Source organism: Lytechinus variegatus, chromosome 6, assembly GCF_018143015.1.
Source record: "Lytechinus variegatus isolate NC3 chromosome 6, Lvar_3.0, whole genome shotgun sequence".
Lineage (NCBI taxonomy): Eukaryota > Metazoa > Echinodermata > Echinoidea > Temnopleuroida > Toxopneustidae > Lytechinus > Lytechinus variegatus.
The window spans coordinates 7,435,620-7,463,321 of record NC_054745.1 but is presented as its reverse complement, the minus strand read 5'-3'; the positions used below and the strand labels follow the sequence as shown (position 1 = coordinate 7,463,321).

The window sequence follows — 27,702 nt, the reverse complement described above, 5'->3', positions numbered from 1 at the left end:
ACATGACGAAATCCGGGATCTTGTCATCTGATCATCTCTTTTACAACATGTCGACATGACGAGATCCGGGATCTCGTCATCTGATCTTTTGCTATTATGATGTCGACTTCCCAAGATAATTATCTCAACATCTCGGTGGCACTTTTAAGCCTCCTTATTATCGGAATAAAAGCGAATTCAATATCTAGTCGTAATGACGTCATAGCAATCGTACGATTGGCTACGGTTTGAAACAGATTTGGCATTCACTCCAAACTAAAGCTTGCAATGATTCAAAATTGGTGCACTTGAACTTTGAACAAACTTCCGATCCATCGCCGCCTCGACCGCTTGCAGAAAATTACATATTATGATCAATATAGCCCACACCTCTTGTCGTATGCAGCATAAATATTGATTAGTATACCAAAATATTGAATCTATGAAAACAGAAACGTTTTTTTCAGCTGACGTCACAGTGAATGGCATAACAATTAATTAACTTGCGCATCACATATTTTTCAACTGAGGACGCACTATATACCCTGTATCCTGCAGTATCTTCATATTAAAATCACTTATTATTGCTGATTCAATTCATAAAATTTAAAATTGCAATTTCAGATATGCAGATATATACTTCCGGTAGGAATTCCTTAAAAAGCTGTGTGCGCTATGAACGCCTAGCTTAGCCGGGTAATATAGGAGCGCCTTGAGCACCTTACAAGGTGGATATTTGCGCAATATAAATACCCTATATTATTATCATTACATGCAGGGATCAAGGGATTGTAGTAAAATAACTCAAATACGAATTGAAATCACTGAAAATAACCCCAATAACGAAAACCGGGACATTTTAATTTTGCACATTTTCATTGCTCGTAATGATATCATGTTGGAGCTCCATCATTACGATATGAGACCAATGTCATTTTTTCGAATGGCTATCGGATTACATAATGTTTCTACAATGTTCAATGCTTTTGATATATTTACAGGGAAGTAAAATAAGCGTAAAACAGTAATACTTTGGCTTGGGTGCTAAAGAAGAAAATATACAGCAGTTATATCCAAAAGGGGGCATAGAACGATACTGCTAAAAAGCAAACCATGTGGAGTAAATTTACAGCGTCGATTTAACATGCATTGGTCTTATTTACGACACCTTTAGTTTGGTTGATACTCTTTGGTGTAATGTTCAATATCTACGGTGTAACTTTAACACCTTCAGATGTGGTCCGACACCAATTGAGGCTGGTTTGATACCCCAGTTTTTATAGTAAAGGAAACGAACATTTTGTTTAAAGAAGGAAGGTTGATTTTTATTTTATAGTCCCTTAATTGCTGGTATCGGCGGAGGGAGACCAAAGGATGACGTCATATAGTTACTGTTGATAAGACTAGGTAGTCTAGCATCCAGACTCCACGTTTGAGTAAACATCTGCTCCAAATCACCATTCTAAGTCTTATACAATTCCATGTCATCCACGATCTGTTAAAACGGATATAAAAAAAACACGAATAAATGAAAGGGGAGTGGTAAGAAGGAATGAAATAAAGGGAAACGATACAACGGCAAACACAGAGTGCTCCTATATTGAGAGTAATATAACATTACACTACATGCAGCGGCACCAACGTTTTTATTCTTTCAAGGGCCAAATCTACCCCATTTGATATGAACAAATATAGAAAATTGGAGAAATAGAATAATAAAAAATAAACAAAGTTTGGTCCAGTGGTTAGAGCATTGGACTCATAATCGCCAGGTTGTGAGTTCGAATCCCACTCTGCCACTGTCTCCACTTTGATAAAAAGGCCCGAGAGTAATATCTGTTGTCTATAAGGTCAGCCATTATGACTCATTAACCTAGCCGTAAAATGTTTCCTAGGTATAATTGGTTATATACACTGTAAAAACTGCAGTGTTAAAACTGACACCTATTGGTGTTAATAGAGGACCACACCCTTAAGTGTTAAAATTACACCCTAGAGATTAAACATAACACCAAAGAGTGTAAATGTAACAACAAAAGGTGTTGTAATAACACCTATAGATGTAAAACTAACACCACCAATTTAACACCGGTGTAAAATAACTGGTGTGGTCCTCTATGTACACCGGTTAACACCACAGTTTTTGCTGTGTACCAGCTTGGCGTTTACCAGCAATATGCTGTCCTGCCGAGTTCCTATATATGGGACTTACCACAAACATGCAGAAACAAAGAGGGAACTAATGACATAACACGTGCATTATTTGCATATATTTTATGTGAAATGTGAGATAATTTGAATTTTCAAACGAATCAATTAGCTGGAATCGACATTATCATGTTTACTTCTAACCTATGGTAAACATTATAATAATAATTTTTTGCTATCATATCTAACAAATTAAACATTCAAAGTGAAAGAACACAAGAGAAAGGAATATGTAATCATTATTAATACTCTCTATAATCATACGATTTCACTTTCCACTTCAGCGAATCTTTTATTTAAACGTTTGTTTCATTTTTGTTTATTGTTGGGATTGACTTGATATTAAAAAGGTGTCGACGAGATCCTACTACCTTTATTCACCATGATATCTTTAAAAAAGAGAGACAAATTCGTTAACCTATTTCAAGGCTTCAGATGTAAGGAAACTTTTTCAAATATCATTTCCCACTTCAGTGAAACTTTTATAATGTTTATTTCATTTTTAGTTTTATACCAGTCGTCTTGGGGTTATCTTTACCTTTAAATAAATCATTTTGAAATATGCTACCGATTTTTTTCCCATCATGCCGTCTCCACAAAACTACGTTTAGCAATTCTAATACTCCAAATATATATATATATAATTATTTTAAGTATCGTCTTTAATAATACTAAAGCAACGTCACGGAAGGCACGTGCAAAACCAAACCAAATTATACAAAAACTAAACAAAAACCTATATACCCATAGCATAAAACTCAAGCGGTGTTGCAAGAAAATACTTGGAATCAATTTGTGATGCAAATTTACAATTGATATATCAATTGTAACTAGAGAAAATCTATTCCTACTGCCTGTTGTAAGAGGCGGACCAGCCAAGCAAGTGCAAATCGCAATCAACTATTGCCAGAGCCAAAGCTTAATTGTATTCCCTTTTCACCCAAACTTACATGCAAGTGATTGCAAGTTTTATGCAATGCCCAATGAAGGGAAATGTAACACTTGGAAGACATGTTTGCTTCTTGAAAATTCTAATAGGTATGAAGGACCTTCCAAAGACCAGAAAATTGTCATCTCTATGGAATGGCTCAGAAAGACCCCTCAAAGAACTCCGAAAGACTGATGGATATTTCCTATAGAGATCTTTCAGAGATCTTTTATGCAACAAGTGATCTTTCAGAATTCTTTCCATGGACTTTGCCTGGTAAGGTCTTTCAATATTTCGATGATCTTTCAATGTTCTCTCATGAGTCTTACAGTAACCTCCGTAAAACTCTTTGAGAGACTGCCGAAAGATCATGAAAGACTTAGAACTTTGAAAGTTCATTGAAAGATCACTGAAAGACTGCTGAAAGACCATCAAAAGACAATTTTCATGTAAGACCACTGAAAGACTGTTTGAACCGTTTCAAAAAGTTTTGGGACTCACGAGGACCACGAAGATCATCAGGAATCCTGAAAGACCTTGGATATCTTTGAAAATTCGTTGAAAGACCCTTGAAAGATCAATCAAGTTTCATGGTCTTGCAGCAGTCTTTTAGAGGTATTGCTCTTTTGTGGAATGGGGGTTTAAGGAAGAAAAAATATCCCCATGCAAATATATCACCCTCTGGAGAGGGGCCGAGTCAAACCATCGCGTTTCCCTACCTCTCATGGCAAAATTAACATCGCCAAATCATGAGGTTCTATAAAATGACTAATTACCGAATGCGTTCAATAAAATAAAGGGAAAATCAGAAGATAAGAGTACGCTTTTCAATGGACACAAGACGATTTCTATCTCTGTTGAGTCTTTCAAAATGTAGCTTATCCTTTCTATTCACTTTCCCATTTTTTTATGCGCCTTACGCACTCCTATACAAAGTGGAATTCGCGCTTTGTAAAATCACATGTATTATTATCATTTGTCAAGGATACAAGAATAGAAACATGCCCAACATTCTCAATTGTTGCTTTACCAAAAAAATGACATCACAAAATGATCGTTTTGTAGTTCAACGTGATAAGAAAACCCCTCGATAGTTATGTTTTTGCTAAAGGCATCTGAAGCATTTAGCATAAACATAAAAAAAACTTTGAACAGTAATTGACAACACTACCTTTTTTTCTTCACGATAGTCGTAACATTCGCCAAACGAAAAGTATTTTGACAGTTAGCATCATTTATTAACACGAATTAGGGGTTTACTTCAAACTCGTGTAGAATACCTTTATAAGCAAACAAAATTGGATATTATTATTATGATTACAAGGATTTTACCTCATCGTGCGAAGGCTTGACCGCTGAGCTTTCTTTGAATTTGAAAAGAAGGTATACAAGCCCCTTATCTATATAAAAAAAGGACCCCAAAGGGTCATTTTCGTTACATTTTTTCATTTTCAGCACCTATCAGAATTCCAGGGGTGCTGCCTATGGAGAATAATACACGCAACAACCCATGAAAGCTGTCAGCACTGACTCAAGTTGTCTTTCTCCGACAGTTACCATAGCAACAGTCAAAGGCCAGTGCTTCTTAGCCAATCAAAACCAAGGATTTCAGTGAAATAGCCAGCAATGACCATTATTCCTTGGTCACATTTGCTCTACGGCGAGTCGAAAACGGCCGTTTTATTACTTTTTGTACCAGCTGCATATAACTGATTTGAATTAAAATTAATAAAACGGCTGTTCCCGACTCGCCATATGGCCGCCGTAGAGCAAATGTGACCAAGGTATAAGTCAGTGCTGACAACTTTGATGAAACACCCCCTGCATCCCAGGACCATGAAAAGTAACCATGGTAACATGCACTAGCATTGAACTGATGTATGTTTTGATTCATCCTGGAAGGAAGTCAAATTACCAAAAGAGAAAATAAATCTATATATCTGGGTCCCGTAAAACAAAGCTTTAGATACAGCGATGAATAACAAAATATGAAAGGACACTTCTGATTGGTTCGTGATCAGTATCTGAAACCTAATGCGCGTGTAACGTTATTATTGATTGGTCAGTCAGTTCATTTGGTGATTGATCACTATATTCTTTGTGTTTCGGACCTCAGGGTCTCGTGTCACAAAGACTTGTTGTGATAACACATTCACTATTCACCAATCAGATTGAAAGATTACAGTAGCTTTTAACCGTTACTGCAAATTTGCTATTCTATCAAGTTTTTTATGAAACGGGGGCCGGGAGTAAGTATTATTGAAACGGAAAATCAGACGAGCTGAAGAAGCGTCCCGGAACCGCGCCCCATCTTACAAAGGGTTGCGATTGATCCAATCAATTGAAACTATGGACGGCCAGCAAGGTCAACATATAAAATGCATGTTTATTTTTAAAAAAATCTACATATGAATGTATATCCATAAAATCCATTGATTTCTTGACAATGTGGTGCGATCTCCTTTGTTTACACAGTAAACAAATTATACAACGCTGTTTACTATATGAACCTTACAATTTATTCTTTAAACAGTTTAAAACAAGTGTTTAAATCTTAAGCAACAAAGTTTAATTTTTAATATCTAATCTTCAATAAACAAACCTGATTGTTCAAACGGTTAAGAAATAATGTAAGGTTCATGGAGTAAACAGCGTTGTATAAAATCTTAAACAACGTTTTCACTGTGTACAAAGGGTATTTTGGAAACTTCCTGTGGGAAAAATTATGACACTGATGGAATTCCGTGGAGTTACGATTGATTGGATCAATCGTAACTCTTTGTAAGACAAGGCCCTGGTGTGAAACTGCTCTCCGTTCCAATAATAATACGTCCAGATGAATAGATTTATTTGCTCATTCGTAATTTAATGCACTGGCATTACAAAGCATTTAATAGCTTGATTAGTGAACATTGTCTTACCCATTCCTCGTCCGATGGAAACTACAAGTAGTTTTGATATAGGAAAAAAGTTACACTTTGTGAAAAAAAGAAATATTAATAATATTCCGCATTTATATAGCGCTTAACACATCGGAACCACGTCTCTAAGCGCTTTACAGGTATATTATAAATAAGCAAAATAATATTATAAATAACCAATAATTGATATTATGAAATAGCCATGAGGTAGAGAATATTCACAAGTTTCGAATGCGCAGTAAAAGGTGTTGAAGCAGACGACACCACACACATATACCTAAAGGGGAATAAAACTTTGGAACAAGTGAGGTTGTGTGGAAACGAAAAGATCAAAGAATATCATAAAAGAAAGTTCGAGAAAAATCGGACAGGACATGTTAATGAGAAAGTTATGAGCATTTGAATATTGCATTCGCTAATGCTATGGAGATCTCACTGGCAATGCAACAAAGATGTTTGATGTCACACGCGAAAAACTTTCCTTTTGATGGACTATGAAATACCTCCAAAATGTTCTACGATCATCGCTAAGCTCTGCGTTATGGGCCCCAGGTTTGTGTTGAGGAAAGAATCTTTTGAAAAAAGATTGTCCCTTCGGGCAGTGGCAGAATGATCCAGGCGGCCGGCGCGGCGGGGGTAGAATTCTGGTTTCACAATGACATTTGCTCCGACTACAATTCCCCCGCTCTTGATTTCACGCACTAATCGAATGACCAACTTTAACGCTGGATTTAACACCATACCCTACCCTTAACCTAATAACCAGATTACCACCCTAACACTAACCCTACATCTTAGGCGAAATTAATTCCAGAGCAATTGTCGCAGGAGCAGATGTTGTGTCACCAGAAATCTAAATGAAAAAGCCAATAAAAGGGAGAGATATATATATAAAGGATTTTTCTTAAAGTGTTGGTCCGGGCTGACAAAAGTTATATGTAAATAAATAGAGTACAGTTCACAGAGTAAAATGCTGGAAATTTCATAAAAATCGGATAACAAATAACGAAGTTATTGAATTTTAAAGTTTATCAAATATTTGCATGGGGGAAACAGTTGCATGCACATCGCCATGAATATTCATAGGTTGGCTGATGATGTCACATCCCCACTTTCCTTTTTCCTATGTCATTACATGAAATCATAAATGTTTCATTTTTCATACATGTGTAAAATGATGTCTCCCTAATGATGAAATAAGTTGCGGCAATAAATAACTAATATGCACTTAATCAGTTATCAATCCAATTGTTTTAGTTCTTGGTAGCACAATTTTGAATAAACCTAATTTCATATAATAGAATACAACAGAACAAGTGGGGATATGAGATCATCAGCCCACCTAATGAATATTCATAAAGACATGCCTTGAACTGTTTCACCAGAATGATGCACATCTTTAAAATTCAATACCTCCGTTAATTATCCGATTTTGATCAAATTTTCAGCTAGCTGTAAATTTTACTCTATTTATTGAGATACAAATATCTCCAGCCTGGACAATCTCTTTAAAGTCTTACCTCCGATCGCTCCGGACAACAGCAGGCTATACAGCATATGAATAGACTGAGAAGAATAAATATAAAGGCGAAGAGACTAACTATCCCAAAGGGAGCCATCAACAATAACCACTCGTCAAAGTCAATCGGTTCCCGAGTGGTTGGAAGAACGGTTGAATTTCCCGTGGTATCCATCACAGTTCCTGACGTAACTTCCGGTGTTGTCATCATCCCTGATGAACTGCTATTGTCTGATGTCATATTTGAGGAAGTCACATTTGGTGACGTCACATTTGGCGCCGTCGCATTTGGCGACGTCACATTTGGCGCCGTCACATTCGGTGTCGTCATATTTTCTGCCGTCACATTGGGTGACGTCATGTTGACACCACCTGATGCTGTCGAGTTATCTGCAGTCCCATTTGTGACGGTCGCATTGGTCGTCGTGTCAGTTTCGACAGTAGTCATCGGTACCGTTGTCACAGCCAATGGAGTTGTAGTAATCGGTACCGTAGTCATCGGTACCGTTGTCACAGCCAATGGAGTTGTCATGTCCGTAGAGGGCGTCATATTTGTCGATGTCTGCGGTGGAATGCCAAAGAAATAGCCGTTTTCGTAGAGTGGCCATGCTGGGACTCCAACGCTAGCCAATGAGCACACGATGGTGAGAAGTGCCAAGACACCCAGGCCGCGAGTACTCTGTAAAGAAATTTCGAAAATTATTATTCTATGAATTGTTCTTGTCATAGTTTCAATATTTTAAATGTCCAAAGATCATATTACTCCGATTGTGTGAGCACACAAAAAATTTACACCTATAAATAATAATGAAAAAGAGATAATGTAAATGCAGGCATACTGAAAGAGAATTCTATACCAATTTTATATGGTTAGATTAGAGCCAAAATATAGTATGAATGCAATGCAATATGAGAATTAATGAAAAACATGTTTATAATGAAGATTACTGCAACTGTTGTAACCAATCATTCTATTATTGATAGCATTACCTATTTGTTCGCCTGAAATAATATAAAAAATTAAAAGTCTATTGTATAAGAATAATTTGTGTTCTTGAGAAAATGTAATTCTTGACAGCGTCCTATTGGGCCAAAAAAATTGAGGGGCGAGATCTTGCGTATCGGTTAAAACTTATGAAAGCTGTAAAGGAGCGAAAATATCGACCTATTTATAGAAAATAAGCTAATTTTGTGATAGATTTTCACAGAATAATATATTTCACCCTTTTTTATTTATTTCCTTTTCTTTTCTTGGTCGTGAAACTGAAAATGGGAGAAGGTTGGGGGGGGGGGGGGGGGCAAGCGCCACTGATGCTTGATATCAATAAATGGGATTCCGAAACGGATTGTACGTCGTTGGCTAATATACCATCAAGTCTGACAGACATTTAAGTTTCTCCAAAATGAACTAAATAAAGAGCGGGATATAGGCAAAGGAGTGAAAATAAAGTACTTTGGAGAATGAGGACGGTGAAATATTAAGAACCGACACTATTATAAAACACAGAAGGGTATTGAGTACCATTAGGCCTGGCCAAGATGTGGCATAAGCTTACTTACTTACTTACTATGTATATTATTGATTGTGTGTATTAGTACTTGAATTGGGTATTGTCACTTCTTTTTTCAAAAGACCGCCAATTATTTTGTGATTTCATTCGATTTGAAACAATAAAAATGTATGATTTAACAAAAAGAAGAAATATGGGGAGTTGACAATGCTTAAAAATCACAATAAGATGTCAACGGTTTATTTTTTAATTGAAAAACAAGTCAGGGGCCGAAGACCCCTTAGCCCCCACGGTTCTGCTGCCCCTGCTACAATGTATAAGAGGCAAAATATACGAATGCCCGTATGCTGATCTCGGGTTTAAATGGTTTAACTATGGAGAGCCAATTGGAGCACAACCCCTTACTGTACACATTCAATTTATTAGCTCATATGACACCCAAATTGTTCATAATTGTCTGGGAATAAAAACTGAAATATTTTTCATTATGAAAGCAAAAAGAAACAAAAAAGTAAACAAAGAAATATACAAAATAAACATAATTTTGGGGCTTTTAGCCCCCATAATTTTAGCACTGAGTTACCGCGGTCTAAGTTAAACCTGACTTCAGAATACGGAGTTAAGAAAATAAAAGCTGAGGAAATACTGTACTTACCCAGTCATCGTCAGTCATTGTCTTGGCGATGTATATAGCAACGACTCCGGTACCCACTGCCTGAAATTGAAATTATTAGAGGAGAAGTTCACCCTGAAGAAAACTTGTAAAAATAGCAAATATATATATATATATAATCATAAATGGTTTAGTAAATGCCGTAGAAATAAAATCATAGATTGTAAAAGGAGCAAGCTCTCAAAAATGAAAGGTAAAGTCTCACTCTTTGTGAGTGCCCATGATGTGACAATCGTGAAACAGTCGTGAAAAAGACGTCTGTTTCAGTTATACACTGTTATATATTGGTAAGGTATGAGGAATATCCCTTAAAGATTAAGAAAGTTTTTGGAATTTAAAGTTTTCGATTTGTGACGTCATAAACGAGCAGCTGACCCACATGTTATTTGATATAAAAATGCTTGATCTTCTTTTTTGTATGGTTTCCGATGACTTATTTTTGCTCTCTATTCATGATCGGGAAATCATCGGATGTGAAATACTTTTATAATGATATAAAAAAGGTGTAGTAAAAACCATTTTCAATTTTCTGAGAAAATGACATTTCATTGATTTTTTTACAATTTTGAACGTAGGAATGCTGCTCGCATATGACGTCACAAATGAAATAATTAAATATAATCTTATAACTTTTGATTATATTTTTCTCGAACATTCGGCAATATCATTTGTTATTTTTCTGCTATTTTCACTATAAAACTTTTTTCAGGGTGAACTTCCCCTTTAAGAAAATATTTTTGACTTTTTTCGAATGCTTAGGTTATGACGTTTTGGGTTGAATTATTTGGGAAGACTTTTTGCGTGTGGTGTTGTTAAGCCAGTTAACTGTCAATGGACACTTGATCAAAGGACGCATGTCTTGTAAAGTTAATCAATTAATGTGGTTCCTCGTATCCATGTACGAAAAATTCTGTAAAAAAAAATCTGATGGCACATCAATTGTAACCTCAATATTGCAGAGGTCAGACATCACTTTCCCACATTACACCATGGACCTGCCAGCTTCGTAAGAGATTTTACTTGCACTTCGCCATTTTTATTCTAAATAAAAACTAAACAAAATCATCACCACATCATATCCAAATCACCGTCACTCCACATCCAATCCCAGTTTAGCTTGGAAAAGCTGCTTCAGTGACTATCACTGGTCCTGTGGTTAGAAAATTGGACTCATAATCGCAAGGTTGTGAGTACGAATCCCCACTCTGCCTTTGTCTCCACTTTCATAAAAAGGCCCGAGAGTGACATCTGTCGTCTATCAGGTCAGCCACTATGACTGATTAACCTATACGTAAAATGTTTCCTAGGTAATTGGTTATAGACCAGCTTGGCGTTAACCAGCAACATACTGCCCTGCCGAGTTCTTACGGGAGTTACCATAAACAGAAACAGAAACAATTTTATTCCAGCTTCGGGTCACTGCCAAAGGCAGTTAGTGCCGACAAGGGCGGCGAAAACAGCTTCTTACAGGACCTAGGGAAACTTACCACCACCCCTGTAGACACCACCAGGTAAGAATAGAGGATGTATTCAGGGAAGACATCGGGTAGAGAGATGACGTTGAAGTATAGGTCGGAGAGAAACCCGATGGCGATTCCGGCAAGGGCGAACAACGTCCCAAAGACGAAGAGGATGGCGCCAAAGGCCTTGAGGGTCCGAAGTCTGCATCCTAGCGAATCGAAGCTGCAGCATTTGCAGCACTTGCACATGGTGGAGAAAGGTTTATGCCTGAAGAGAATGGAAAGGCGTACCACAGAATTAGTAACAACAGCAGAATAATAATTACTTCTGCTGTTGTTGACAATACTTCTACTATTATTACTACTACATGTACTACTACTACCGCCGCCACCACCACCACTACCACTACTACTTCATCTTCTTCTCCTCCTTCTTCTTCTACACTTTTTGTTCCCACTGCTCTTCACCCTTCCCTTTTTACTGGGAGCTACAACTCACAAATTCTTATGAACTTTTCAGTAGTTTCCGTCTTTTTCTGATATAATTTTCATTCTTGTACATATTGTATATTGTTTTTTTTTATATTGTTGAGAAAATAAAATTGAACGTGAACTTGACCCTTTAACTATGCCAACCTTTATGCCAAACGAAGCTACATCACCTTCAAGACTTCCACATGATGACTAAAGAGTGTGGCTGAAAAGGGAAATAAATCTACTGTTGGAATTGATACTACTACTACTACTGCTGCTGCTGCTGCTATCTACTACAGCTAATTACTACTACTACTACTACTACTACTACTACCACTACCACTACTACCACCACCACTGCTCCTTGCTCCTTTACATTTACTACAACCAGCAGCATATAATACATCCTCTACCACAACTTTGAATAAAATATCAAAGTGATCCACAAGGACGGGTATTAACACCAGTATTTCTTCGACAGTTGTTTTGTGAACGAATGAACATGCATTGCTGACCACCGTGAGCGCGAAATGCAGGCACTAATAAGGAGGAATCGTTGATGAATACTAAGAACACAATGACATATATTTCGAGATATATGATTTTATAAGTATTGTGATTGAGAAGGGGCAATTTTCCCTTCGCCCATTCAAAGGAAAGTAAAAAATACAGAGAGGGCGTGATTTATATACTAAGATTCCTATTTTCACAATGAAATCAATATATTTGAGATGATAAACAGCAACATTATTATCTGACATTGAAATATAAAATGATAGTTCAATGTATCCTTCATTTGATTAATTTTTAGGGATTTCAATTCTAAATCTTTAAACAGATTTTAATCTTACACTGTTTTATAACTATCTGTCCATTTCCTGAATTCCAGTATGTTTTTCTTCAACTAAAGGGTATACCAGTTAAACACATTACATGTAAATGCACAAAGCAATCAACAAACATGGATCAACACTTCGAAAGCCAAGACGGTGGAAACGTTTCAATAACATTATTTGTTCTCGGTATTTATTCGCGCACTTGATCTGATTTCTTAACGTGACTTCAAACTGAGTCATTATTGCAGACAGGGCATTGTTGTGATATGGACTGTATCAAAGTGAATTGCCCATCAACATGATAAATAATACGAATAACGCACGGATCATTGCAGTTGGTATACAGATTGATCGCCAGCCCATGGTTACACATATTGTACGTTTGTTGAATATCCCTGGGAATAAAATGAACCATGGCGAATTATTATATCTTGTGTTCTGGTAGATTTCAGATCTCAGAATCATTACACATTATTGCTTATGTGACTTCACCGAGAGTGCACTTTAAATAACTATTTATAATAATGATAATAACAACAACAGCAACCGTGAACAACAATAATAAGTTATAATATTACCAATGATAATACTAATAATAATCATAACAATAACAACAATTAGTAATAATAATGATAATAATACTGATAAGAAATATACGGATTTATATAGCGCAAAATTGCTGTGCATACATTCGTCTGGGCAGTAAGAGCTCCTGAAATGCTTGGAAACCCAAATTTTAAAAGATAAAGGAAATGTATGGAAATTGGCGAAGAAGATGCGTCTTTAATCAAAGTTTACACGTTTCTACTGATGGAGAAGATCTAATTTCATGTGGCAAGTTAAAAAAAATCTAGTAGCTGCCAATGCGAATACACAAACTTCCAAAATAATCTTTGTTTTACAGGTGGGAATTTTGAGCAGCAAATTTGAGAACTGTGGATGTTGTTGCTGTTTTTGTGTTTATTTTGCTCACAAATATTACTGGGGCTTCGCCAATTAGTGCCTTGTATGCAATTAACAAAAAGGAGATAGATGAATAGGAACTATGTAGTAATATTTCGTCTTTAAGATATTCACCCTTCCCCTAAACACACACAAACCCTCACTCACCCACAGTCGCATGCACATCTAACCCCTACAAGGCTAAATATTTCACGTTCTGTTATTAATCAACTTTGTTTATTATTTCTTCAGCCTTATTTTTTCCTCGTGTTCTAATTTGCATGAAGCCTTTTCTATTTTAACGCCTTTTCTAATTCATAATAGACTTAAAAGCTTCAGTATGTCCGTTTTTAAGGCTATTTTAAGATTTTGCGGTAGCAAACACTGATATTCTAATTTACCAAGAATCATTAATCGACATTTTTGTGTGTAATTTCCAGCTTTCCTCACTAAATGCATTTCAAATGTGAAGAGAGCATATTGTGTTGACATGGTTGAACTGAGCAGTTCAAAATGTCAAGGGTGAATGGTATTTCTTGTAACCTTCTCTTGTTTTCGCTGATCATATTTACTCTGCAATAATACACTTCCAATGATTCAAGCAAATATATTTGAGTTCTCCTTGACTCACTAATCCTTATTGATAACCAACGACATACAACTTAAAGGGCAAGTATGTTTACTAAGATTTATCAAACAGGCAGATAATATTATCGTAATAAGAGTAATAGTAGATGCTTATATAGCGCATAATATTCTACAGAATCTCTATGCGCTTTACAAAAGAGGAAATTAAGTCTAATACAGGTATACTTAGAATAAAATACATTAATACTAAATGAAAGGTTAACAATACATTGTAACATACCTTTCCTAGACCAAATAATCATGAGAACAAGTACGTTTTTAAAGATTTGAGAAAGGTGGAAGTACATGTGATGGCCCTCAGATTATTAGGCAGTTTATTCCACAGTACAGGTGATGCTTACTGAAAGGCACGATGACCAAACGAACATGTTTTAGATGTTGGTACAGTTAAAAAAAAATTTGCTAGAAGAACGGTGTTTCATCGTGCAGATAATGCAATTGTTAAAATATGTATGCCCTATTAATGAATAAAAATAAAGCGATAATAATTTACGTTTTATTTATCCAGGGTAGCCTCTTCAGTTCGAAAACTGCCCTATCAGTGTGCCAATTGCATAACGTAATTCGTTGATAAGATTAAAGGACAAGTCCACCCCACCAAAAAGTTGGTTTGAATAAAAAGAGAAACTATTTCATTACATGGAATATGAAATATTGCATATCTCTCCTCATTGCCATGTGAAACAAAGTTTTAATCCTCCCTAAACATTTGTTATTATCATTGTTATAACATTTAGGCGTGGTTCAAGCAAGGGGGTACAAATCTGTAAAAATTGAAAAATTATACAATTGAAACAATAAAACAAAAGAAATAGTGACTGAGGGACATCATCGACTCTGTCATTTGCAAATCACTGAGTTGTGCACATATTGTTTTGTGAAAAATAAGTGAAACTTAGAACTTTGTTATTTTACATCTGATTTTGATGAAATGTTCAGTGCTATGTTTCTTTGATTTTTTCTTGTTATTCAAATCAACCTTTTGATGACATTTTAATCGGAAGCTACCGAATACAATGCCTTTGGATGCCCTGATTAATATTCATGCCATTTTATTTTTTTATTTAGGCTGTTATATGTACAGAACAGCAATTCCCTCGGACAATATCATGTAATTTAAGGCTTGAAAAGTTTTTATCATAACGATTTTCCTATAACAATTATTATTTTCGTTCATTCCTGAAATGCTTTGAGGCATCTTGGTACTGTAGTTCAGTTTCTTAGCCAATTGATAGGAACTACCCTTAAAAGGATAGTCTGGGTTGAAAATATTTATATCTAAATAAACAGAGTAAAATTCACAAAGCAAAATGATGAAAATTTCATCAATATTGATAACAAATAACGAAGCTATTAAATTTAAAAGTTTATCAATAATTTGTGAAAACAGTTATATGCACATCTCCATGAATATCATTAGGCGTTCCGATGTCATATTCCCATTTTCCCTTTTCTTATGTTTGAATTCATAATTTTTCATACATGTGTAAATGACGTGTCTCTATTATGATGAAATAAATTGCGGCACAAAATACACTTAACTAATGCGCTTAGTCAGTTGTCAATCCAATTGTTTTAGTTCTTGGTAGAAAGATTTTTAATAAACCTTATTTCATATAATAAAATAAAGAATAAAAAGTGGGGGTATATATCATCAGCCCAACTATATGAATATTCACGAAGACATGAATAAAAATGTTTCACCGGAATAATGCAAATCTTAAAAATTTGATTACTTCTTTATTTGTTATTTTATTTTGATTTAAAATAATGTTCAGCATTTTGCTTTGTAAATTTTACTCTATTTGAGATATAAACACCTCCAACCTGGAACATCCCTTTAAAAAAGTGAGAGACCCATATAAAGATTTATTCAGACATTCAAGCGCTAAAAAAAAACACGTTATTTTCTTCTACATGTATTTTTGCCTATCAAAATCGATCTTTTGATGTCCTTTTTTACGATTTGGAGAATATTCACTGATCTATAGCACTTCCTTTCTATATTTCTAAGGAATAGAAAGCGATTGGTTTCCCTTAATACGGTACAATAACCAATGGAATCCACAAGGCCACTGCATATGCTTTTTTCCTCTGGTGATTTCATTTAAAATTCCATGTGTGTATCATAGATCTACAAGCAAAGATTACAGAAAAAATTGACATAACCGCATAACCAGTCAAAGAAACAATTGGTGAATTTGTTGATATGAATTTTTTTTATTTGTGAATGCGATTTCTTTTTTTTTTCTTTCAATCTTTATTGATCAAAAAAATAAATCACAATATAAATCAAACAAATCAACAAGCTATTTACATGATTAAACAGAGCAGCACTTACATGTAGGTATATACTTGTCAAGACCGATACATAGAACAAATTAGATATCAAATCTCCACTTTCTAAAATGTACAGGTAATTTACCATTTTTATTCGCCAAAACATATTCAATATCCTTAATACCTTTGATACGAGCTTTGAATTCCACAATATTTGGGGTTTTGTTATTAAATTTACAAAAGTGAACATAGAATTTGAAAACAAGGAAATAGGTGTTTAAAAAAATTATCACCTTGAAAACCAAAAATCTTTTCAAAGGGGGAAAGGATAATATTCGAATGTTGTTTTTGGTTTATTATAGATAAAAGATCGTCCCATACAATGTTAACCACCGGACAATCACAAAATATATGTACAATTGTTTCAGGGTCTCTTTTACAGAATGAACAGTTTGTGAATTCGATTTCATTCGATGACCCGTTATCTGGAGTCTGATTTAACTGAATTAGGACATAGTCTATATTGTCTGGGATGAAATTATGAGGAGAAGTGATTTACAAGAATCTAAACTCTAATACTTCTTGTATTAACTGGATTCCATCCATGATTTAAAAAAAATACTTTTGTATTGGTCATTGATTTTTGTAGGCCCAAGGAGTTTATTTTTACCTCCATTATGGTAGGCCTAATGAATTACACGCAAATGCCGTATGCATGCTAAGAAACAAAGGTCTAAATTTGAACCCTATAAGGGGCGGTACAATAGCAGCACCCAAAAGAGTGCTGGGTGCAATTATGCTCAAAATGTGCCCCTTTAAGGGTAAAGTGTAGCTGAATTAAGCACCATATAGGGTGCAGAGGTGAACCATGCAATAAAGGTTCGAATAGTACGAACCTTTTCTTAAATATCATGTATTATGCACCTTAAAATGCGTAAAGTTGAATGTGTAATGTTGAACCTTTTAGGGTGCAAACGAACATTTCTCGGTGCAAATGATAATGATGAAAAGTTACATATTGGCAGCTTTTTTCCACATAGGGTGCAAGATCATACCCCAAAAGGTTTTTGGTACAGGACGGGCTCAAATACTCCTTAGTGCGATATCATGAATTGAAGACTTGAATTCTAGAGATTGTTGCCACATTAAGCATCCCGAAGTTAATTCAACTTTAGACCATGGTTTTTCTCAGGGAATATCTCAACTCTGCTTCGTCCCCTTTCAGGGGCCCGTTGCAGAAAGAGTTGCGAGTCAAAGAATCAATTGCAAGTCAAAAAACGCACTGTTGATTGGTTGAAAATCAAGTTGCGCATGATTTTTTGAGTTGCGATTGATTGCAACTCTTTCTGCAACGAGGGCCTGATCTGTCTCCCTTGGCTGTCCCCCATTTCTACATCTCAAGACCCCTCTGACGATTCAACTCTATTGATCCCCCTTTTTTGAAATCGTTATTTTTTCTGTCCTTTTCACTGACCCTTTTAAAGCAACGATTCGTGCAAGAAATACAGTGGCAATATTCCAACAAGAGTGAATTCTTTTTAGAAACGTTGGGTGATAATTCTCTTTGGGATTTTAGAGACCACCTTTAAGTGGAAAAATACAGTAAATAATGGGACGAAGAAGAAACCCAGAGCTGCCAACCTGAACAAGTACATTTCAGTTATTTAAAAGCTGAAAATCAGTATTTTGGCAAGGAAATCAGTATTTTCAAAGATATGCCATATGACAAAACATGAAACTGAACTTTAGAAATCAGTATTTTGTATGAAAACATCAGTATTCTTCTCATTTTGCAGTACTAAATACTGAAAATCAGTACTACTTGGCAGCTATGGAAACCTATAAAGAAAAAATACTGTTTTAATGAGGTGATGACTGTTTTGAAATCATATTTTTTTCTTTCCATTTCACTGACCCTATAAAAGCAACAATTCGTGCAAAAATTATGATACATTAAAATAAATACAGAGGTGATATTCCAACAAGATTGAATTCTTTTTAGAAACGTTGGGTGATAATTTTCTTTGGGATTTTAGAGACCATCTTTAAAGGGGAAAAATACAGTAAATAATGGGACGAAGAAGAAATCTATAAAAAAAAAAAATACTGTTTTAATGGTCAAGTCCACCTCAGAAAAATGTTGATTTGAATCAATAGAGAATAATCAGACAAGCACAACGCTGAACATTTCATCAAAATCGGATGTAAAATAAGAAAGTTATGACATTTCAAAGTTTTGCTTATTTTTAACAAAATAGTTATATGAACGAGCCAGTTACATCCAAATGAGAGAGTTGATGATGTCACTCACTCACTATTTCTTTTGTTTTTTATTGTTTGAATTATACAATATTTCAATTTTTACGAATTTGACGATTAGGACCTCCTTGCCTGAAGCACAAAATGTTAAAATAATGGTATTCCACGTGTTCAGGGAGGAATGAAACTTCATTTCACATGACAATGACGAGAAAATCAAAATATTTCATATTTCAAACAATAAAAAAAAATAGTGAGTGAATGACATCAGGCTCGTTCATAACTATTTTTGTGAATAACTTTCTTACTTTACATCCGATTTTGATGAAATTTTCAATGTTATGTTTGTTGAATTTTACTCTTTTTATTCAAATCAAGTGTTTGTTGGGGTGGACTTGTCCTTTAATGATGAGATGATGACAATGATGATTGCAAAACTATTGATTGCTCATGATGACGATGATGATGCGAATTGTGGGCAGACTGTTTGCAAGGGGGAGGGGGCAATTTTGTTGGGAAAAATCTGACCAGCAAAAAGAGAAAAGTTTTTCCTTGCGTGTGTGCGAAGATTTCAACTAGAAATTTTCTTTTTATGCCTCTCAAGGTGACGGGGTACTGGCCAGATTTGCCCCCCCCCCCTCTTGGGTCCCTAAATACTGATTACAATGCTGTAGCTGCGCCATGTTTTTAGGTTGATGTTGTGATGAGGATATTGATGAGGGTTCCTGTAATTATCATGATGATGATGACGACGACGATGATGATGATAATGATGATGTTAACGTTGTTTGGTGATGGTCGCTGATGTGGATGATGATGATGATGGCAATGTTGATGACTGTGGTGGTTGTGATAATGATGTTGGATGTGATGATAATGATGATAATAATGGTGATAGAGAAGAAAAAGATGATGATGATGATGGTGATAAAGAAGAAGATGATGATGATGATGGTGGTGGTGGTGGTGGCAATGTTGATGACAGTGCATGGTGGTGAAATTGTGATGATAATGATGGTTATGTTCATGATAATGGTGAGAGTGGTAGTTGTTTTATGATTTATGATGATGATGATAAGCAATTATGTCGATGATGACACCTTATAATGATGATGCGCGGTGATGATGATGGTGGTGGCGGTGAGAACAGCGGCGACTTGATTGTGAAAAGTATTACGACGACTATTATATATGGCCACAACAACGATGATTATAAAGAATACCTGGGTCATACAATAAAGGCTGGTGATATATTCGTTAATTTGCTCCAAATATACGTGTTTGTGTGTTGGATTTGAGTTTTGTCAGACTTGTATATTCAGATATGATTACTATTACGTCTGGGACCGACCTTTAACGTCGCTATCCGAAAGACGTGACCAGGGCTCGAATCTCGAACCTCTGCATCACTGTCTAATTTCCCTATAGTGTGTAGCTTAGTTTGGATTACAGGCACACGGCGCCACAAACGCCCAGTGGTGCAGAAACAATAGTGAAGTAGACGCACATAACAATGAAGGCCTATAAATATAAATGATTAAAAGCATTTTCCTAGTCTTGAGGAATTCATGATGACGTTTTAAAAAATATTTTGACATATATTTCTTCATTATGGATATATGTAAAAATATAACAAACATCATCATGGAGTCCTCAAAACTACATTTTCCCATTCTTACACCTTTAATGATATATTAATCCTCTTCCGATAAAGATCTAGTTTACCGACTATTGTATTGTCGTACATAAATTCGTATTCAAGCATATTTGTTTCAATTTTAACGGAGGAAATAACCGTGGAGTTAAGAACTCTTCCACGATATAACTTATATCTTGTCTCTTGAAAATTATAGAGTCAAAAGGGGCCTAAGCTTTCGATCCTAGCAGAATCTTCTTCGGAAGCAAAATGACAAACATATAAAGAGGAACATGAAATTTATAACAGAAGAGAAAACACTGCAAGAACGCAGGCACATGAAGCTTAAGACTAGAAGACATCTGGGTAAAGGAATTATCATGACCAATATAACAACCTGTGCAAGTGTAGCAGCCTTCGCAAGTGTAGCAGCCTTCAGTTTGATAATACCCCGATATACACAGTAAAAAGGCTGTTTAAGACTTTATACAACGCTGTTTACTATATGAACCTTATGCGTATTTGTTTAACCGTTTGAGCAATCATGTTTAATTTATTGAAGATTAGATATTGAAAATTAAACTTTGTTGCTTAAGATTTGAAACACTTGTTTAAACCGTTTAAACAATCACTGTAAGGTTCATTTAGTAAACAGCGTTGTATATTTTTTACTGCGTAACTAATATAGCCCTAGCTTGTCTATTTCATTAAAAAGTTTTTCATGGAAATTGTAATTGCACAATTTAAAGTTATTGATACAAGTATAGACATACGTCTCACAGTGCACAGTGCCATTAAAAGAACATTAACAAAGGAATACCATGATTATAACTTACCAATTAACCCGTGGTCAAAAAGTCTGATATCCACAGCGGAGTTGACAAGAGTGGCTTTGATAGGCCTATGTCCTAATACCTATCCGTGACGTTGTGATCATCAATCTTTGAAATATTTATGAATCATGGGTTTCCGAAAGTTTGCAACTCACATCCGGAGAACATGAAAGTGAGAGAAGGGAAATTCTGCGAAGCCGGTGTACTACGTGAGATTATAGGCCTAAAACTTCTCTATCGGCATACACACATACACAAATGCCGCAGATTTAATTCGTCCCCTTTTTCCTCCCCTCTGTTCTGATTTAGAAAGAAAAAAAATCTCGTCAGCCGACAGTCTTTGTTATTTCCCACCCAGCCGTGTTCTAAACACACACACACAAAGTATGACACACATATTATACTCATCCAACACATACACACAACTACATCGGGGATAAATGTGTGTATATTACTTTTATCCAACGTGCATTTAGCTCCGCTCAACCGCGTTCAATTTGCCATTGTGACGCCACAAAGAGCTATGTAGGCTACATACCAATACTGTGAAAACACCGCACCCTATACTTTATCATTTCAATGAAACGTGCTTTTTCAAGGAGATTATTTTTGGGTTAAGGAGGGATTGGCCGCAAAAAAATTGAAGGCAAATATTTCAAGGTATTTTTTTTTCCATTACGTCACTCTCCGATCCATGTCTCACCTGTATTGATTCCTATATAGAACTGAGGCAATTTATGTTTAGACATATTTTTACCTTATTTTAATGCTTAATATTCGATCGTTGAAATGTATTTTATAAAAACAATTCTATAGTGGATATCATCCTCTAAGAGGGGTACTCCGGGCTGAAAATAGCATGATTTGAAAAGATTAAGTAAAATCATACAATCGAAAAACAAAGTTATGACGTTTCAAAATTTTGCACTATTTCTTGAAAGTTCTTTCTATTATCCTCTTGAATATGCAACGAGCAAGCTGATCATGATGTCATATTCCCACCTATATTTTTTTACACAATAAACAACATTATTGATAATATTAATATTAGTAAAGATAATTATCATTATTACTATTATAATTTTTGTTATTATTATCATTATCGTTAATACCATTACACTCTAAAAACAAATCAGTCAAAAATGGCAGGTTAATAGGGTCAGCTGGGTGGAACTGTTATTCTAGTCATATTTGACTATTTTCTAGTCATATATTACTCACACAGAGTTATTTCTGACAAAAAAAATATGTCAGAAATGTGAATATCAGAGATTGCCAGATCAGTTGCTCCCAGCTAGCTGACTACTGGTATAGTCAATTTGACTGATTTTTTTATTATTATTATTATCAGTTTGTCCCCCAGAAGAAAGGAAAATACAGGAACGACTACTGATTTAATGAATTAGATAATACATGCTGTGCGTAGAGAAAAAAGACATAGGCCTACATGTAGACCTCGGGGAAAATTTGACAAAAAAGAAAGAAAATAAAGTTTTTACCTAAATCTTTAGGTCATTTCGTCCAGTGAAGATTCGACAAACAAGCAAAAAAAATGGGTCCTCGCTTTCTAAGGGGGGGGGGGGGCAATTTTGTTAGAACGGCATATTAAAATTACAAATTAGATTATGCCTAATAAGGGGGGCACTGTGTGCCCCCATGGATCCACCTGTGGTAACTTTTTTTTACAAACTATTGCTAAACTTTTAATAAAAGGATGAGTAAATGGGGATCATCCTTACATTAACAGCGCAAGCAGAAAAGTTTTATATACGTTTTGAACTGATCGAAAAGGTACCTGCTAAGGACTGCTTGCGCTTAGCCATGTAGACGTTCCATATTTCAACAATTAAATAATCCGAGCGCGAAGCGCGAGCTGAAAAAAAATCAAGATTTAGACCTAAGAACGGAACACTCTATCCATGTTTTGTAAATCATGAGAAGAATGAGTAATAGGGGATCTTCCTACATTAATAATCCGAGCACAAAGCGTGAGCAGAAAATGTTTGATATTGTGATCTGAAACTGATAATGATTTAGTAGAGAACAAGTTAACTATCTGAACAAACTTGCGCGCGCGTGTTTCATATTATTTAACCTAGGATCTAGACATTCTAAATAATCAAAGCGAGCGCGAAGCTTAAACTATTTGATATTCCTATTTGAAAAAAAAACGTCGATTTTAGCTCTATTATTCAAGTACTTTGTAGAAAAATTGTCTGGTGAATATTTTGATCGCACTTAATAAAGAGCTAATATTTTCAATTATTATTACTTTGAGTTTTAACATAGGACCGGGACATTTTTAAGTCATGCATATGAAAATGATGACTATCTTCATATTCCTGTTGCTAAATGCGAGATGAAACAAAAGGGACAATTTGATAATTATATTAATATCTTATTCACTAATTCCTAATGAGGTCGCGAAATCTGATATTATGGCCTAAAACTTGACATTTCAAGCACATTTCTAATGATAAAGAGGATGCATCAAGTTAATATATTTTAACCATAAATGCGAGCGCAAATCGCGAGCCAAATTTTTTTATAAACTGTCATATGCGTAGGGGATTTTAGTTTGTTGTATAATCAATAGTGAGAAACTCGCCAAATCAAAATGCGAGCGTGCAGCGCTTGCTGATACGTCACAATCAGGGATATTTTTGAAACTGTGTGGAATTCGTAAAAATAATAGATACTTGACAAATCGAAATTTGCGAGCGCGCAGCTAGCACCGGCAGACAAAGTTAAAAGGCCTATTCAGACCAGAGCACTTTTCATTGTAAATCACACAAAATAACGAAAGTTCGATTTCCGAAGTGAAATGTTTTGTATATTGGCTTCCAAACTTGATATTTAAACTCCATTTGGAAAAGATATGTAAATCACCTAACAGGCAATGCGAGCGAAGCGCGAGCGAAAAATTCACATAGTGACATAAAATATTCTATTGATTTTTAAAGTCTGCCCCTCATCTTATTTTATTCACTCGTCTTCCTCCGAAGTTCCTTTTTTCCTCTCTTTTCCCTCCTTTTACCTCCTTTTTTCTTTTTTTCCCTTTTCTTTATTTTTTCTCCGCCAAAGGGGGGGGGGGGGTGGGCGGCCCCTCGGGCCCCCACCTGGATCCGCCTATGAGTAAGTGTACCAAATATCTCATAAAAGTTTGAAAGAATTATATATGATTTTCTTGGAAAAAAACCTCGGGCAGTCATCACAAAATAGTTCCCCACTTTGCACGCGATTCGGGGATTTTGATGAAAAAGGCTGCATTTTGTGGCAATCACAAGAAATACCCAAATTTCATTGTTTTTCCACCACTGTGAGTCGGATTTTTTAATTATAATATCTGTGTATGCATTAGATTTGCAAATAAGTTTGTGTTTGTTGCGGATCTTCTTTCACTAGATATATCGCGCAGATACGCGTATGCACAGACATGGGGGACTGACATATGGGAACTCACCATGTATATATATATATATATATATATATTCTTTTAATATGTTGTTAACTTATTAATGAATAATGGTTAGAATAAAAACATGAAACAGATGAACTTGAAAAAAGATATTTTATCTACATCATGAAAGGCTATCTAATATAACAGATATTGACTGATGGGATGTGTAAAAAAAAAACATTGTTTGGACCGCCTTAAAGATTAATATTTTCCCTCGTGATCATATTTTCCCTCAGCGCTGCGCGCTTCGGGAAAATATAACCCCTCGGGAAAATATAAATCCGGCGGTCCAAAGATTGTTTATATTACACACCCCATTAGTCAATATCTGTATAAAATTTGAATATGGAAAAGTATACATAAACAATCTGTGAAACAACAATCATATTTTCCCTTATATTTTCAATTTTTGTTTCCAATATATTAAGCCTTTTACGAAGAAAAAAAGTATATATTTTGGACTTATCATATTACTGAATTATCATTAAAAATCTCATTTTAACTTGGCCTATTCGTTAATTTGTACACAAAAATCAGAAATTCTCCGTTCTGAGATTCATATACGAGGTCGAAATAGTCACGTACGTATCCCGATGCATAGAGGCAGCGGAAAAGCGGGGGGGGGGACGTGTCCCCCCTAAATTTGAGGAGGGGGGGGGGACGGTCTCCCCTAAATTTGTTGTTGATGACCTTTTTTTTTTTTTTTTTGCTTGTCAATTTATTTTCCTACGTCCCCCCTAAAATTTTTGGGTTGAGAACTTTTTTTTTTTTTTGCTTGTCAAAAAGATTTTGGTTGTCCCCTCCTAAAATTTTGGGCTTCCGCCGCCAATGTCCCGATGTGAAGATAGGAGTCTATAGAACAAAATTCTGGAAGCCTTGGCATTCCAAATTTCGAACTAGGGAGACTGATTTTTTCAGCCAAATACACTTGCTGCGGTGCCAATTAAAGATGCAATGCAATTTTAATATTTTGACAAATTTTCAATGAGTGCTGACCCCCCTGTTACAGCCCGATAGACCGCGGGTCCGTTAGACCGCGGGTCCGATAGTCCGCGGGTCCGTTAGACCGCGGGTCCGATAAACCGCGGGTCCGATAGACCGCAGGCCCGATAGACCGCGGGTCCGATAGTCCGCGGTATGTGTAAAATTATGATCAGGACAACCTAGTGAAATCCATGTCATCAAGAGGTCAAAAGGTCATTGATACAAGTCCATGGGGTTCTATAACAATGACCTACAGGACAAATCGCCCCCTGACATTTACTTCAAGGACAATATTATCTCCATATTTTTATCGTCGGGGACTGTTACACCCCCCCCCCCCCCCGGAAATATGCCCTCTAGACGCCATACGGAGCCTCTAAAATGCCATCGACTTGACGACATGGCGAGATACTTTATCTTGCCATGTCGACTAAATAAGCTTATTATGTCCGCATGACGAGATACGTTATCCTGCCAAGTCAGTCCACTTATAAAACGTTATATGTCAACATGGCAAGATATTGTATCTTGCCAAGTCGACTTAAATAATACATGTCAACATGGCGGTATATCGGGATTCTTGCCGGGACTTGTACACTTCATATCTCGCCATGTGGACATATCGACTTGACAAGATAGAATATATCGCTATGTCGAAATAATAAACTTATTAATTACTTTAATAGGCGGCGGAAGCGGGGGGGGGGCTTTCCCCCTAAATTTGAGGTGGGAGGACGGTCCCCCCTAATTTTTTAGTCTTTTCTACGTCCCCCCCCTAAATTGAGGTAGACCACCCGAGAATATTTTTGCCCCCCCCCCCTAATTTTGGTTGATAACCTTCTTTTTTTTCTTGTCAAAATATTTTGGTGGTCCCTCCTAAAATTTTGGTTGATTTGCTTGTCAATTTTTTACCTGTGTCCATCCCAAAATCTCAGGTGGATCCCCCTAAATGTTTTGCCTTCGGCCGCCAATGATTAATTAAGACATGGTAAGATAAAGTACCACGCCATGTCGTCACGTTAAGGCATTTTCACAATTATTATTTTCATAATTATCTGGGGTAATTGTCTAGAGAGTAAATTTCCGGGGGGGGGGGGGGTAACAGTCCCCGGCGGTAAAAAATATGGGTTAATATTTTCCTTGAAGTAGTTGTCAGGGGGTGATTGCCCTAATTGGGTTATTGTTATAGAACCCAGGCGCGGATCCGGGATTTCAAGGGGAGGGAGGGGGAGCAAATTTGACCTGATGTTTGGCGCCCATGTGTACTTTTCGAAAAATGGCGCCCACTCCCTCCCGGCCAGGCTAACTTAAATTATCTTATAATCACATTAAAAAAAAATAGACCACTTTTTAATGTGTTCTTGAAAAAAAAATCCATGAATACATAAATACCAAAAGGTAGGGGGACACAGGGGCGGTTCCAGCCTTCGCCAATAGGGAGGGGGGGGGGTGGGCGGAAATTAGTTTCAGCCATATTTTCCCCGATCGGCAGCTCGAAGATAATTTTTGTTTGTTTCTTTTGGGGAAATTTTATGTATTTTTTTCCTAAAATTTGAACTGATTCTGGGCAATGTTTGTTATCCTGAAAAAGACATGTATGCAACTTAATAATTACTACGAACGCAAAGCGCGAGGGGAAATGAACTGATGAAAAAGATACCTGTTAAAATAGCATTTAACAATCAAATAATGCGAGCGCGAAGCGCGAGCTGAATCTTTTTGAAATTTTCACCCAAAGAAAGGAAATTCTAAGCACCTTTTTTAACTCAAGCAGAATAGGTATATGAGTAAAAAAAGCAAGCGCGAAGCGCGAGCGGAAAATTTCTAGATTTAGTCCTATAATATTTACTGAACGAGACACTCTATTCATGATTTATAAATCCTAAAAAAATATGAGTATTAATAATGCGAGCGCAAAGCGCGAGCAAAAAAAATATACGTTTTAAAGTGGTACCTGTTAAGGACTGCTTGCTCTTAGCCATGAAGGCGTCACATATTTCAACAATCAAAAAATGCGAGCGCGAAGCGCGAGCTGAACATTTTTGAACTTTTTTAAAGAAAGAATGGAAAATTTCAATCAGTTTTTGTAATCGTGAACAGGATAGCTATGTAATTTAACGATTGATGCGAGCGCGAAGCGCGAGGAGAAAA

The 27,702-nt window shown here is 36.0% G+C and overlaps 1 protein-coding gene across 2 annotated transcripts; it reads right to left on the bottom strand.

Moving 5' to 3' along the window:
* Positions 1-324: 324 nt before the first annotated feature.
* LOC121416941 (uncharacterized protein PB18E9.04c-like) lies at positions 325-21,412 on the bottom strand. Of its 2 annotated transcripts, XM_041610472.1 has the most exons (6): positions 21,111-21,412; positions 11,227-11,467; positions 9,722-9,781; positions 8,046-8,234; positions 7,557-7,994; positions 325-1,474 (listed from the first exon to the last, which is right to left on the bottom strand). In XM_041610472.1, the coding sequence occupies exons 2-6, from the start codon at positions 11,446-11,448 to the stop codon at positions 1,442-1,444; spliced, it is 942 nt and encodes a 313-aa protein (XP_041466406.1). In that variant the 5' UTR covers positions 11,449-11,467; positions 21,111-21,412; the 3' UTR covers positions 325-1,441. The 2 variants fall into 2 exon arrangements, with proteins under 2 accessions (XP_041466406.1, XP_041466405.1); XM_041610471.1 differs by having other exon boundaries at positions 7,557-8,234.
* Positions 21,413-27,702: the final 6,290 nt, after the last annotated feature.